The 14072-nt window shown below is 34.1% G+C and overlaps 1 protein-coding gene across 4 annotated transcripts in view; it reads right to left on the bottom strand.

Annotated features, from left to right (window-relative positions):
- The window catches only part of ASCC3 (activating signal cointegrator 1 complex subunit 3), a 285280-nt gene that overhangs the window by 261568 nt on the left and 9640 nt on the right, over window positions 1-14072 (bottom strand). For 2 of the 4 annotated variants that reach the window (XM_073220914.1, XM_073220916.1), the window contains exons 2-4: window positions 9721-9852; window positions 7608-7758; window positions 1219-1778 (exon numbers count right to left, since the gene is read on the bottom strand). In XM_073220914.1, the coding sequence (XP_073077015.1) occupies window positions 1219-1778; window positions 7608-7758; window positions 9721-9810 (801 nt within the window). In that variant the 5' untranslated portion in view covers window positions 9811-9852. Of the gene's footprint in view, window positions 1-1218; window positions 1779-7607; window positions 7759-9720; window positions 9871-14072 lie in introns of those variants that run through there. The other 2 variants (XM_073220915.1, XM_037012231.2) reach the window with 2 other exon arrangements.

Here is a 14072-nt window from a genome sequence, read left to right as displayed (position 1 = left end):
CTATCACTACCATGAGTTTAGTCCTCCAATACCAGTATAACTAATTCTCCAAATTAATTTTTATCTGAAGAACATGACTAGTGTTTTTATCTGTATTCCTAGTACTGTGTGATTTAGAAATTCTTAATTCCAAGAAAAATAACAGTAACAACAAAAAATCACAGCTACCATGTAATGAGTGTTTGCTAAGTGCTACTTATCAATTCACATATAATACCTCAATTAAGGCATATACCAATTCTATAATCTTCATATTCATAGCCCCTTGAGAGAGCCCCAAAAGACCAGCCTCTGGGAGACTGAATTACCTGGAGTCTCACTCCCAGTAAGTGGGAAAGGAAGGACTGATATCAAAGACTTTGCCCTTCTGCCCTTTCTACAACTGTATGACACCTTTCTTAATCCTTCATCAAATATGTTACTCTTCCACTTTATCCAGTATTAAAATCAGATAATTTAAAATTTATAATAGGAACTTTATTTTCAACTTCTAAGAGGAAAGCAATATAATGCCAGTATTAGTTTTGGGAACAAAACTCATCCTTCAAGACAAACTTTTCATGTGATAGATAGTAAGAGTAATTCATCATTTTGAATAACATAACCAAATTATGGCACAGAAAGGAATTAAAATGTTTTCCTTTGTGTGATATAAAAATTATGAGGACAAATTTATTTACTGAACAAGTAATATAAAATAGTCCAATTATTTCTAGACCAGTCTGTTTTTTAATGTTCATTCTTTCCAAAATAGAAATTACTCAAAAATGCTTTCCTAATCAGTAAGTCACTCAGTATGTTGATAAAATTTCTAATATTTTTAAGTTTATTATATTTTCAGCAAAGACCTTTTAAACATATAAAATGCTATGCAAATGTTAACACTTATTAGAGTAATCATGTACTTTGTCATTCAAACCTATACACCTTCTGAGGAAGGGCACTACTAATCATTACAATGTAACAACACTTAACCAGGACTGCCCCTTACCCCAGCTACTGCTCTCTGACTCTTCTGCGATTTCTTACTCTCAAAGTCCTCCTATAAGGACCTAGTGGAAAGATACACGTCTACTAGGTAAAACCATCTGGCGACATACTTGATGACTATAGCACAAAATTAAAGAAGTACTTTCTTTGCTAATCACCCATGTTTAAGAAGACTATTTCATTAGGATAATTCACATAAATATAAAACTTCAATAACTCCAACTATACCTCATTCTGAAGTTCATCACCACTTTTAACAGAAGCAAGCATATCATATAAAGTACAGCAAAGATCTTCTATTCTTGTTGCTTCAGCCATTTCACTTAAAGTTGCATTTAAGTACTTCTCAACTTCACACCACAAAAAGGAGTCGTTCGTTTTTTCTACAGGCTTGAGCTCTGGGGTGGACTGCTCCTGCAAATGTTCATTCAGAAACTTCTTGTAATCTAAGCTTATGGTTTTCTGGGATTCACCATTTATTGGCAGTTCATCCAAGTAGTCCAAATCATGCATGTCAAATGAAAACGCTAAATTTTTACCAAATAAAACTCTATCACCATATTCCTCCTTTGTCATCTGGACAAGAGCAGCAAGACTGTCTTGATGAAAATGAGAAATAATTCGATTAGTAGCATCACAAGCTGCAGTGGCAGATGATGATGGAAAGGGACCAAACATCTGTTTGATAGCTTTTGTCTCCTGGTGCCCAACAGAGTCCTTCAAGTGAAATGTCTTAAAGAGAAATGCAGCTGCGCTTTCAATTGCTTCTTTCCCACTATCCACTCCAACTATTCAAAAACAAAACGAACAGTATTAGGTCAAATGAAATCATGGTTACCATTAAAAGAAACAAAACAAAAAACACGACCATATTCTTCTGAGTAAATCCAATAGTGAAAATATACTGATAAAGATAACCAATTTAGGAGCAGAAAAATCCTTTTAAGTCCATTTCCAAGTTCACACAGAACTATCTTAGGTAAAACAAAAACAAAAACAAACAGTAATTATTCTATGCTTAAGTACAGAAATTACCTATTAACAACTCTTCACCTCTTTCTGAAGGCAGTAGCTAAAATTTATTTAAAACCACAGTTTAAAAACTGATTTGATGAGCTAAATTAACCAAAATAAGGTATAAAAAACTGTTAATTACAGACTTTTGGAGCAGGAAGGAAATTTCAGAGGTCTATAACTGTCTTTCCAATCTGTACTGTAAATCTGAGATGGCAAGGAATAGATTTATTTAATTTTTATTAAAAAATATTTAACACCATCAAGGATGGACATAATAGAATCTTTAAAAATAAATGTAGGGATATTATACAACATTTAAAAAGAAGTTTAGTAGAGGCCAAAAGTAAATCCCTTGCCAAAGTAAGAAGTAAAGGCACAGCCCCTGATTCCTTTAAGTCATTAATTTCTCATATTTGATTTTCTGATTTAAGAATAGTCTTAGACAAGCAGTGATTCTATAGCATCTTACTATGCTATAAGACAGTGACTGCAATGGGGTATGTGGTGGGGACTAGATAATAGGGGGAGCCTAGTAACCATAATATTGCTCATGTAATTGTACATTAATAAGAGCAAAAAAAAAAAAGGGAATAGTCTTAGAGCAGAAAAAACGAGTTTCAATTTTCAGAAGTCCCAAAAAGTCAACATGACTTACCTAAAGTAATATAGAAAAAAATCTGTAATATAATTAACACTAGTTTCTTTCTGAAACTCTGGCTCCAGTCACATCACAAATGCTGAGCACCTTAGTCAAACTTGCTAATTCAATCCAAATTCCTACAATTAGTTTTCAAGTCACTCCAGGATCCTTTTTTGCCAGCTTTACTAACTATTAAACATTTCCTGCTCCAGCCAACAAGGATTTAACATCCAAATCCCAGGTCCTATCCTATTTCCATGCCTTTATTTAACCTTCCCAAGGCCTCTGTTCAAATCCTACCCATGTTTCAGAATCCAGATGAATTAATTGCCTCTTTCAAGTAAGTGCAGTATTTTATACATTGCTGTATTCTCTCACTGCTCCTAGCCCAAAATAGGTGCTTCAACAGATTTGAATTAAAATGAACCCAGGCCTCGATAACATCAGACTAGTGTTTTTTACATTATACTGTACTGCCTCAGTTAACTTTTTATTGTATCTGATATTTACACATATGTGTAGAAGACTAACAGTTTATATGAGTGAATATAAGCAATTTTATAATGTGTGCCTATTATTTCTAATTTCTTCAAGTATGAAACCTACTTTTAAGATTATAAAGACTTTAAAATAGCATTTGACATATAATTATTCTTTAAGTATTTAGGAAAATACATGACAAAATCTTCTATAAATTAAATAACGCTTTTTAATAAATTAACGTAATAGCATTTATGTTCATTTTGGTTGTTCAATCCATATATGATGCTTGGAGAACTTAAGTTATGGGTAATTTAGGGACTGTGCAGTCCCTAATTCCACAGATAACTCAACAGGGTTGGGACTACTAAAGTCTGAACAAAAATGGAATTCATATTTATAAATTCATTCTATATCTAATGTAAATATGTATTCTGTTATAAAGGCATTATTTTGCACCTTGGGATTATTCTTAAAGAACTTATTAAGAACTTCCACATTATCTCAATTCTTCCTCATAAAATTATCTTCTTCTTACAGATGCTAAAACACGGAGACTCCTAATTAAATAATCTGGAGGAGATCAAACAGCCATTTGCTTATTAAACAAGATTCCAAGCATTCTTCTTAGTCGTAAAGTTCTTTCTACTACACCACACTGATTACCTGTGAATTCCAAGAAAGTAGATTTATCTCTAATTCTCCTTTACTAAATAAATAAAAATCACCTTAGGAAATATAGTCATAAATGAGAGAATAACCTTAATTTAATACCAAAAGTGGAATTAAATAGCCATTACTAAGTGACTGGTTAAATTATAATACAGCCACATACTGTGTTCATTAAATCTAAGTAACAGAAACACATATCTTACCATAATATAATATCTACAATATAGTGGGAGAAAAAGTAAGTTGAGTTCACTTTTGAAGAAAAAGAAAACAATTGCAGACTCAAAGAAACATCTACAGAGATCAAGAATATTTTTTCAGGGTTTCAACTTTTTAATGAGCAAGAGCTTTCATCTATAGAATTTCAAACATACAAATACTTATAAAACATTTAGGTACAGTTGGATAACTGCCCCATGAACGTTAATACTCTTGCCTAACTACTAACTGTCCTGCACAACATACTCCACCACACCTTGGGTTGGCTGCTAAGCATGGACACGAACTCACAACTGCACAGCGGTTTCTCAAAAGTGAATCTGCACTGCGCTACTTGGGAGTCCCGGAGTTCTCATTTTTGAGAAGCACTGATACACATCATTTGTGATAACGGCTCAATACCCCCATTTATTTATTGACCATCTACTGTATGCCTTGCACCATCTTAGGCACCAGAGTACAAAAACCTGTAATCCCTGGAATCCCTATATCATCTAGGCTTTCACAACATCAGCGATAAGCAACTATCAATGAGAAAGTACTCTAAAAAGCACAGAATAGCTGACAGTCCAATGGAACACTGTCTACTAAGATCAGAAAGCAATAACAGGAGGCATGAATGAAGCCTAAGCCATTTCTTTAGAGATGAGAAGCATTTCCCCAGGTAAGCACAATGGGATAAGTTACTTTAAAGCATAAATGACAGGAAAAAAACAGTAAGCACTGTTCAGGAAATTAAGATAGTAAACACTACGTATGATAGGAGTAAAGGCTGCATGTGATAGAATGGCAAGGAGATGAAAGGTAAATTGTTTCAATTCATAAAGGAGCTTTACTGGAAATAAAACTGAGCTTTGCTTCTTACAAAGATCAGTAGAGTGGCAGTGAAGAAGCTGAATAAGAAGTTGAGAAAGCCTGAGGCAATATGCTAACATATTTCAGATATGAGATGGTAAAAGTGTAAATAAAATAGGGCAATGGTAAATAGGTGGTGGGGAGTGAATTTAAGAGAGCCAAAAAGTACACTTGACAAAACATGACCTCTGACTGCAAGGACAGGAAAGAATTCAGGATTTCCACAATGTTTCTACTTGAGAATGTAGGTCTAGGCACACCTTTACCACAAATCGACAATTCACTTAACCTTCATGGGCCCTGTTTCTTCACATATAAAATGAAGGGACTGGACAAGATGTTCCCTGATGTCCCCTCCAGTTTACAATGCCTACTACTCTACCTCGTCAACATACATGTCTTAATCAAGCACTTCTAAATCACATTTTACTCAATGGAAATGAAAGTAATTCTTTTTTCTTTATTCTGTTGCTCTACGTTTTTAATAGTTACACCAAAATTACCTGTGCTAAAAGAGAGATATAAGAGAAATCACGAACATATTTTTCTCATGAGACTAGTCTTTTTAACACTGTTTGCTTTATTACATTTCCACTATCAGCAGTATTTTCATTCAGATGAGTGGCTGACTGTCCAACTATTAGTTTCATTAAAGCTACTAAATAATTATTCAACTTAAACACAGCTTTAAAAAGTAGCTACAACGGAACATTTGTCAAAATCCAGCCCTAAGATTTTATGTCATGAAAACATTCTTTTGAGACATACATCTCAAAATAATCAAGTCCTTAAACATCAGTCAACAGACAGTACCTGAATATGAATCAAAAGTTTTTCCGACAAGCAAATCTCCCAGGGTTATGTTTAGTGACTAGTATTTAAAGATTTTTGACTTGTCAGAGATATTCAGAGAAATAGTCTAAATAATATCTTAATTTCCATATCATTTATATAAAGAAATAATTTAATCATGGTACTGAATAAGCTTAATATTTTATTACTGCTTTTGCTAAGTATTCTGAGGCATTTTTATAATGAAACTAAAGAAAAGGATGGACACACTACAGATTTTTAAAAGCACTTTAGTCAGACCACCCCCTACTCACCCCAGTGACCCTAACATCTTAGAAATGAAAACAGTGAAGCCCAGAATGGTTAAAATCCTAGCTGAGGTGATCTAGGTAGGCTGCAGACTTTTTTTTTTGCTACAGTTTTCCAATGAACCTAACTGCCTCTATTCATAAAGTATCAAGTGTGATTTAATGCCAAATGCTATCACCAATCTCATCAAAGTGTGCTCTATTCTCCTAAGCTTAAGCAAACTCAATTCTTACTAAGCCCTTGAACTTCTCATCATCCAAATCTAAAAACATATGACATTCATCTCATACCTCCACAACTTTAAACAATAAGGACTTTAAATTCAATATTATACTATATTACAAACCAATGATAATTAAATGATACATCAAAGTCAAATTATCTGAAGAATAAATCTAAAGATTTGATGGTCATGAACTGTACACTATAGAACAGAAACACCCTCCAAAGTTGGTGTTGGGAAGAAAACCTCAAGTAGCATATAGTAAAGTAAGGCTCTAAATTTTTCCCTCTACCAAGAAATCATGGGAGAAACTTTATTTAGCAAGTTTCATTAAGACCCTAAAATAGACCAAGCTCTATTGAACATTGGGGACGGAGTGTTGAGCAAGAAAAATAAAATCCTATTCTCATGAAACTTACATCCCAGTAGCAAAACACAGGCAATAGACAAACAAGAAGAATATCACATGAGTGGTAAACGTTATGCAGAAAATGTTATTGAGGGTTGTAAGGTAGAAGGACTGGGAAACAACTTGAGACTGGACTGTCAGTGACGGCCTCATTAAGGAAATAACGTTTTAGATGAGTTCAGAGTAACAAGAAAGGATTTACCCATTGTAAGAGAAGGATGGAAGAACATTCTCAGCAAAGGGAACAACACATACAAAGTCCCCAAAACAGGCACCAAAACCTGGTGGGTTTGAGAAGTGAGAAAAGGACACACGTCTGAAGCAGTTACTAAGGACAAGGATGATTCGAGGTCTGAAAGAAAGGCAGAGGCTAGATCACAGAGAGCCAGAACAGCAGGCTGAACTCCCTGTAGGTACAAAACCTGAAATTGAAGAATTTAAAACTACATAGTATTAATTAGGCTTTTTAGTTTTTAGTCTAGAATGATGAATTCAGCAAGCAAATTCAGATGCTGTACCAGAATCATTTGTTTTATCTTGTTTTCAAGCTTACAAAAATAACCTGTGTTAAGTATACAGTATTATAGTCTCTAATTATAATTTCCTTCAAATATGATTGACTGATGAGAATTTTAAAGTGCACAGGAGTTGAAACGAAGTCAGCTCCAGTGCTGTCCCCCCTCCCTATGTGCCAGGTAGGCATCTATTAGAGATTGAGCTATATGGTTTTTAAGGTTCCTTCCAGCTACATTAAATTTGTAATTTACCCTATGGTGATTTCAATCAAGACATGGTTTTCAAACTACACATTCCTCTAAGTTACTCATATTTGTCTCTATTATAATTACTAGTTTATTTCTCCCTCCTGACTTTATCCTAAGCCTCTTTACGGTAACACTGTCTTTCATAATTATGAACATATGCCTGAAAATTTTAGTCTTATGATATATAGTATATAGGTTAAAAGGAATCTCAGTAAAAAAAAATAAACAGAACTATACCTATTTGTTTTGCAGACTGCAATATATCTTTTAAATCTTCATTTACACTTTGCATTTCACTCTTCTCCAGTTTTTCATTCAAAAATGTTACTATTTTCTTCCATGTCAGGTCCAAATCTACCATTTGTTCATGAAGTTTAGACCGTTTCATCTGAAACAAACAGCATAATACAGAGACATACTGATTAAGGGTTTTCTCAAATACATCACTCACGGTATCTTGCATTATATTATACAACTTGGCACTACCCACAAAAATTTAGAACTGTATGTATTCACATCCAAATTTACAGCTCCCAAAAAAGCTTTATTTAAATGTAATTTAAAAGAATCTCATCTGTTTAAAAGATGTTTTTAAAAAGCCTATTATTTTTATAGTTTTAATCACACTGAATACTCATTATGAAATTATTTTCATACAGCAAAGTTAAAAGCAAAAAGTCCAATATCTAGATAATAACAACTGGTTCCATCCCATGTACCTCTTGTCATTTTTCTGCTTGTTTCTAACGTAGCTTAGACCATATTGTATATAAGAACTTAATGCCGTGCTTTGATGAAAAGCACTTAAAGAAAATTAGATTCCTATCATGGCCTCAATATATTCAAATCAGCATGGCTCTCCTAAGTATAATTCTAGAATAGATTAGAAATCAGAAGATTCTTATCTCTCACACTCTTTTCTTGAAATTGTAAATCTTTCTATTCTCAACAACTGACACAGAAAGCAATGCATATTTTACCTCAGACCGCTGGCCTTGATCCATGGATTAAATTTCATAAAGCCCTTGAACCAAGTGAAGATGTAATAGGTCAGATAGAAAGCAAATTTTCCTCTTGGTTGTACTAATAATATTGAATAATATCATTAGGCCTTAGTTTTCTAACCTAAAATGGAGCTAGTTGATCTGGATTTAGGGGGAAGAAAACGGGCAACTGTACAGATGAAGTAAGATTCACCACAGTTCGAACTAAGTTGTTACAATGGATGATAAGTGCATAAAGGCTCATCTTCTCTCTCTCTCTCTCTCTCTCTCTCTCTCTTTCTCTCATATATGTCAGCTGTTTCCTAAGATAACAAGTTAAATTAAAATGAGATTCATCTGCCACTTTACTGCCACTTTACTTCAAGAAAAAAGAAAATGTTTAAAAGTCAAAAGAGAAAGTGAAATGACATGAGACAAGCATGTCCTTAAACCCTTGCAAGTTTAAAAATCTTCTGATCTATCTCTAATATAAAGTAACTTGTAAATGACCTTGGTTACGAGAGGAAATAATTCAAATTTAAGACAGCAATATTAATTAATTGTAGTCTACAATTAAAATATGTCCTTATTTTAATTGCAGTGAAATGTAAATTAGCTTCTATCATAAAGAAGGTTTTTACAGGTAGCAAAACTCCAAATCACCATTACAGGAAAAATCTACCTAAAGACTATTATAAATCTTTTCTTCCTAGTATCAATCTTTTAAGTGAAATTATTCATTGAAAAAACACAAAGAGTTTAGGCTAAAATATTCTCACCTACTGGGAAATGATGTTAATATTCTTGACAACAGAGTCAAATAAGGAGTCAGCAAAATGACTATTGTTTTCTTTTTTTTAAAAAAAGCATAGGGCCAGTCCCTTTATATACTGTTTTGTATGTCTCATTCCTTCATATGTACATTTTATACACCTTCAGACCTATAAAGTTCAGAACCAATTATAAGGACCAGACAAAAGTCAGTTATAAGACCAGCTTATTTAAGAGGTTAATACTCATATTTCGCATGTTATGGTACAGACAGTGTTCTGTCCATTCGGTAAGAATTTTACCAGAGACCTAAAAACTTCCTCAGGTGATCCAGAGGTAAATTACTGGATTAAAGCATAAAATCAACTGTGGCAGGAACTTTAGCAACAGATAAATTAACACAGATTTCAGTATCATAGTTCTGATAATTACCTTTGACAATATGGTCATAGGTGCTTAAGATAAGCATTCCCATAGGAAACATCAGTATGCCCATTCCTCTTCTCCGTAAAACACCAAATAAGATAAAACTTACCATTCTAAGCACACAAACTTAGAAAAAAAAGGTCAAATGTTTTCTCATATTCTGTGTTTACCTTTAAATCAGCCACCTCTTCATTATAATTATCTTGCTTGGTGACATTTGAAAAGGAGCGCAAGGCTCCTGTGAGACGAGGTAAAGCCATCTGTTTTTCAATCAGTGATCCATACAGTGAGAAACTTGAAACGGAAACAAAACAAGATGATATTTATCTGTTTGGAGGAGGTGGGAGAGGTAATCAAACAACAAACTGACCTGTACAAAAGAAGAAAGAAACCAATTAGTTAAAAAGCAACTGCTACCAATATTGAAAAATTCTCCTGATGTATTTTTATCCCTGAAGTTTTTTAATAATGCAGTGGCTATGGTTGGAAAAAGGAAAATGAAACAAAAAGCCACTTATTTGTGGGAAATACTATAACATTCCTTCAAAATGAGTTGTACAGATACTCAAGTACAGGCTGCAAGTACTGTATTACTAATGCCAATAATGCTGAGATGGATAAAAACACTTGCCCATCTTTTCTCCACATTTTTTTTTTTTTAAGATGAGTTCATCTCACATTATCCCTTGTTTTCAGTCTCGTTGGCTTTTTCTCTTCTTGAAATATTGAGCATGTTTCTACCTTAATGCATTTGCATTAGTGGTTTCCTATGCTTTAAACTTTTTCATGATATCCTGACTCCTTGACACTCAGTTCTTGGCTTAGAAGGTACCTCCTAAGATGGAACCTTTCTTGGCCACTCAATCTAAGACAGGGCAGCTACCCAGTTACTGTCTATCAGAGCACAAGATGGTATCAGGGAGACAGAAGAGCAAAAGACGAGAGAATGAAAGTCGCTGGGGAAGGGGACAACTCCCAGGGAAAGAAAGGATTCAGATGACCTGATCTAGTTAGTCTCCTTGTTTACATGATGACATCTAAACAACTGACCTTCTGACAAATAAACTAGTACTACTGATGATGAGCGAAGTCCTACTCTCTGGAATACTGTAGAGGGTTAATGGTTTGCGATTGCTGAATACAACAAAACCATTATCTACAGGTTTATACAGCATGGCTCCCTGGAGAATGTCACATAAACCACACAAGCCTCTAGAGCAGTTCTTAAACAGGGATGACTTTGCCCCCCAAGGGACATTTGGCGATATCTTGGGACATTTTGAGTTGCCACAAGTAGAAGGGCTTTTGGTGGGTAGAGGCCAGTGATACTGCTAAACACCCTGTACTGCACAGGACAGTCTCCATACCACAAAGAATGATCTAGCCTAGCCCAGCAAGTCAATACTGCAGAGCTTATGAAATCCCAGCCCACGCGAAGTCTAAAATAGAGATGTTTTATACCCCAGACCTTCCTCCACTGTGAAACGACACACAAACCTCATCGAAGAGACCCCACTGATTATTCTGGGCCACACAGCATGTGCCCAACATGAGAAAGGAAGAACTACAGGGCCCATTTAGGATGTCTCAGACCACTTCCTGCTTCTCCTCTCCTTGATTGTTTATAAATCCTTGTAGTTTTCACAAAGTTTAATACTTGGAAAAATCTTTGACTCTTACATTACAATTATATATAAAATAAATGCTTAATAAAATTTTAAAAAATTTAAATAATGAATAATAAAGTAAAAAAATGACCAGGCAAACTTGAAAATATAACTTTTAGAAATAAAAATATACACTTGCTAAATTTAAAAACAGCCAATGGATAGGTTCAACAGTAGATTAGATAGAGCTGAAGAGAAAAGTGGTGACCTGCAGGGAAGATATCTGAAGAAATGACCCAGTCTACTGTCACTAGACGAAGTACAGAGTAAGCAGGACAAAGAGAAAAAAGATTGAATACTAAACAGCAATCAAACACTAGAGGTACATCCAAAACAGGACAGAAAAAGGTTGAAAGCTAAGGAATGGAATAGGATCCTCCTGTACATAACAATCAAAAGTAGCTATGGCAATATTAAAAATATCAGATCAGACAAAAAAGACTCCTACTTCCTTTGAGATATACTTACACTAGTAAAAGATGATGAGATGGAATTTTTGAGGACAAAGGCAAAAGTCTGACCTTACTACCAACAATAAAACAGGAAATTGAACAAACCATAGAAGGATGTTTCAGATAGCAATGAATGCTCAGCTTATACTGGAAACTATAAATTATAGAGTGGCAACAGTCTGGCAAAGGAACAAAGGTTGGTATGATCCAGGATTAAGGTTTTATAAAGTCTTTACAGAGATACTAGGAAGACAAGGGAGCCTAAATTATGAGAGTGACTAAGTGCTGGATTTGAGGTTCAAACAAAAGGAAAAGATGTTCAATGAGAAGGTCTTAAAGATACATCAGAGTGTTCATGGTTAAAATTTGTGGCCTATAAGACTACTTAGATACTAACTGGCCTACACAGCAATTGTTACCTCAGTAATTCTTATTCCACATTTAGTATGGCCTACCAAATGATAAATGAAATAATGAAAAAGTCCTTAAATGATAAATATTGACACTCAGACTATTGTTCTGAGGACAAATACAATTTCTAAAAGGTTGAAACCCTAAAAGCCAATTTTTGTTGCCAGAAGTACCCACCTATGATTATCTGAATGAATCTTTAGTTTTGATTAGGTGTGCAGATAAAAAGAAAAGGCCTTGAAGAAATTAACTCATCTTTTTAACATTCAAATAGGGAAGAAAGAAATCTGACAGTAATACATTTCCCTTTGTGAAGTGATATTGATTAATACTCAGTGGCTAAAATTCTAGTATACATTATTACGAAGTACCACATAAAAAAATTGTAAGACGTATTCTTCATATTCCAAAATTGTGTTCTAAATTTGATAAGGGTTCTGACTGCTAGATAATAACTTTATGGAAATACAGCTATTGCATTTTTCAATATAAATAAATACCAAAATCTCCAGAACAACCAAGCTTATGTCTTAATGAGTATAAAGTCAGCATTAGTTGTTGGCAATAATGGTTACTAGGGAATTATTAGGGGGAAAAAAAGGCAAGCAGTAAAAATGATACAACATAGGGAAGGGATAAAAATACTGGAATGTTGGAATAGGTTGTAAAGAGAATAAAATCTAGAATTTAAGATTTTAATACTTAGAATTATATGTCCACAAACCATACCTTGAAAAACCAGAATATTTGTATTTTACTTCACTATCTTAAAAAATAAACTCATAACAGAGCACTGCCAGGATCAGAATTCAGAAAACATAAGACTTCATGAACAGGTTACATATATTTATCTCCAACATGTCATTGCAAAAGGGAGTTATTTTTCATGGCAAATCCTATAAAAGAATTTTTATCTTTTATTCCTTCCTTGTACTGTATCTTACTGCCATCCATTAGTTAATGTGGCATAGTCACATCATAGGCACATTAACTACATGAATCACTCAAACACAATAGGCCATATAAAAGGTACAGGCAGACAGAAACAAAAGTACCTGCTATTTCATGTACTCACTACCTGCTCCAGAGTGAATGGGGCATGAGCAACATGAATACGTTGTTGTTTCGATCATTAGGCAAACTGTGAGTATCGTGCTGTACTTCATGATTCCAATGTTTGAAACTATGTTCCCCTATTTAAAAATTTACAACATGGCCATTAAACACAAGCCAACTTTTTCACCTGGCTCCTCTGAAGACACTATGATATGCTCTAAGTCTGGAGGAAAAACATGACTGCAGAGGACATACTAAGAAATAGTAGGTTTTGTCAACCTTGTGTCCAACTAAGGGATTTTTAAAAGCAATTTTAACTATTCATGATTTCTACCCAAGTTCACTTTAGATCCTAACAAATTCTTAAGCAAGAAGCAACTGTTCTTGAATAGTTTCCAATCAAATTAGGAAACATACTTGGAGCACCGAGGACAGAGAGAGTCAAGCAAAGCTAATTAAATACATATGCAGTTTTTACATAAATCAAAAGGGTTTATATACATAACGGTTTCCTACAAGCAAAATGTAGATGAGGTTCATATTCTCTAGTTTACCTCCCCCAACTAATTACTTACGTATATTGAGTCTAGGTCTCCCTCCCATTATTTCATTCAGAAATGTGACCTAATAAATATTGTCCACAAGAATGTTTTCTCTGTGTCTTGTTCTGAGCTTAACTGTCACTTCCCTATTAGACTCTATCCTCTGCTACTCATAGCTTCCTAAACTGAAAGGATGTTTGAAAGGCTAAGGACCATATTTCTCATTCTTTCTGATATTCTAAATTCTAAGCCAGTTCGTACCCACAAATTATATACACTACAATTGAGAGGAAAACCAGCTTTTGTCAAAGACACCTCCTACATTTAAAAAATTAATTAATTACTGAAAAGAAACACGATGCTTCAAAAAGCATCAAAACATTTGACACATATT

The sequence above is a fragment of the Manis javanica genome, chromosome 13, assembly GCF_040802235.1.
Source record: "Manis javanica isolate MJ-LG chromosome 13, MJ_LKY, whole genome shotgun sequence".
Classification (NCBI taxonomy): Eukaryota; Metazoa; Chordata; class Mammalia; order Pholidota; family Manidae; genus Manis; species Manis javanica.
This window is presented reverse-complemented; position numbering and strand designations above follow the sequence as displayed.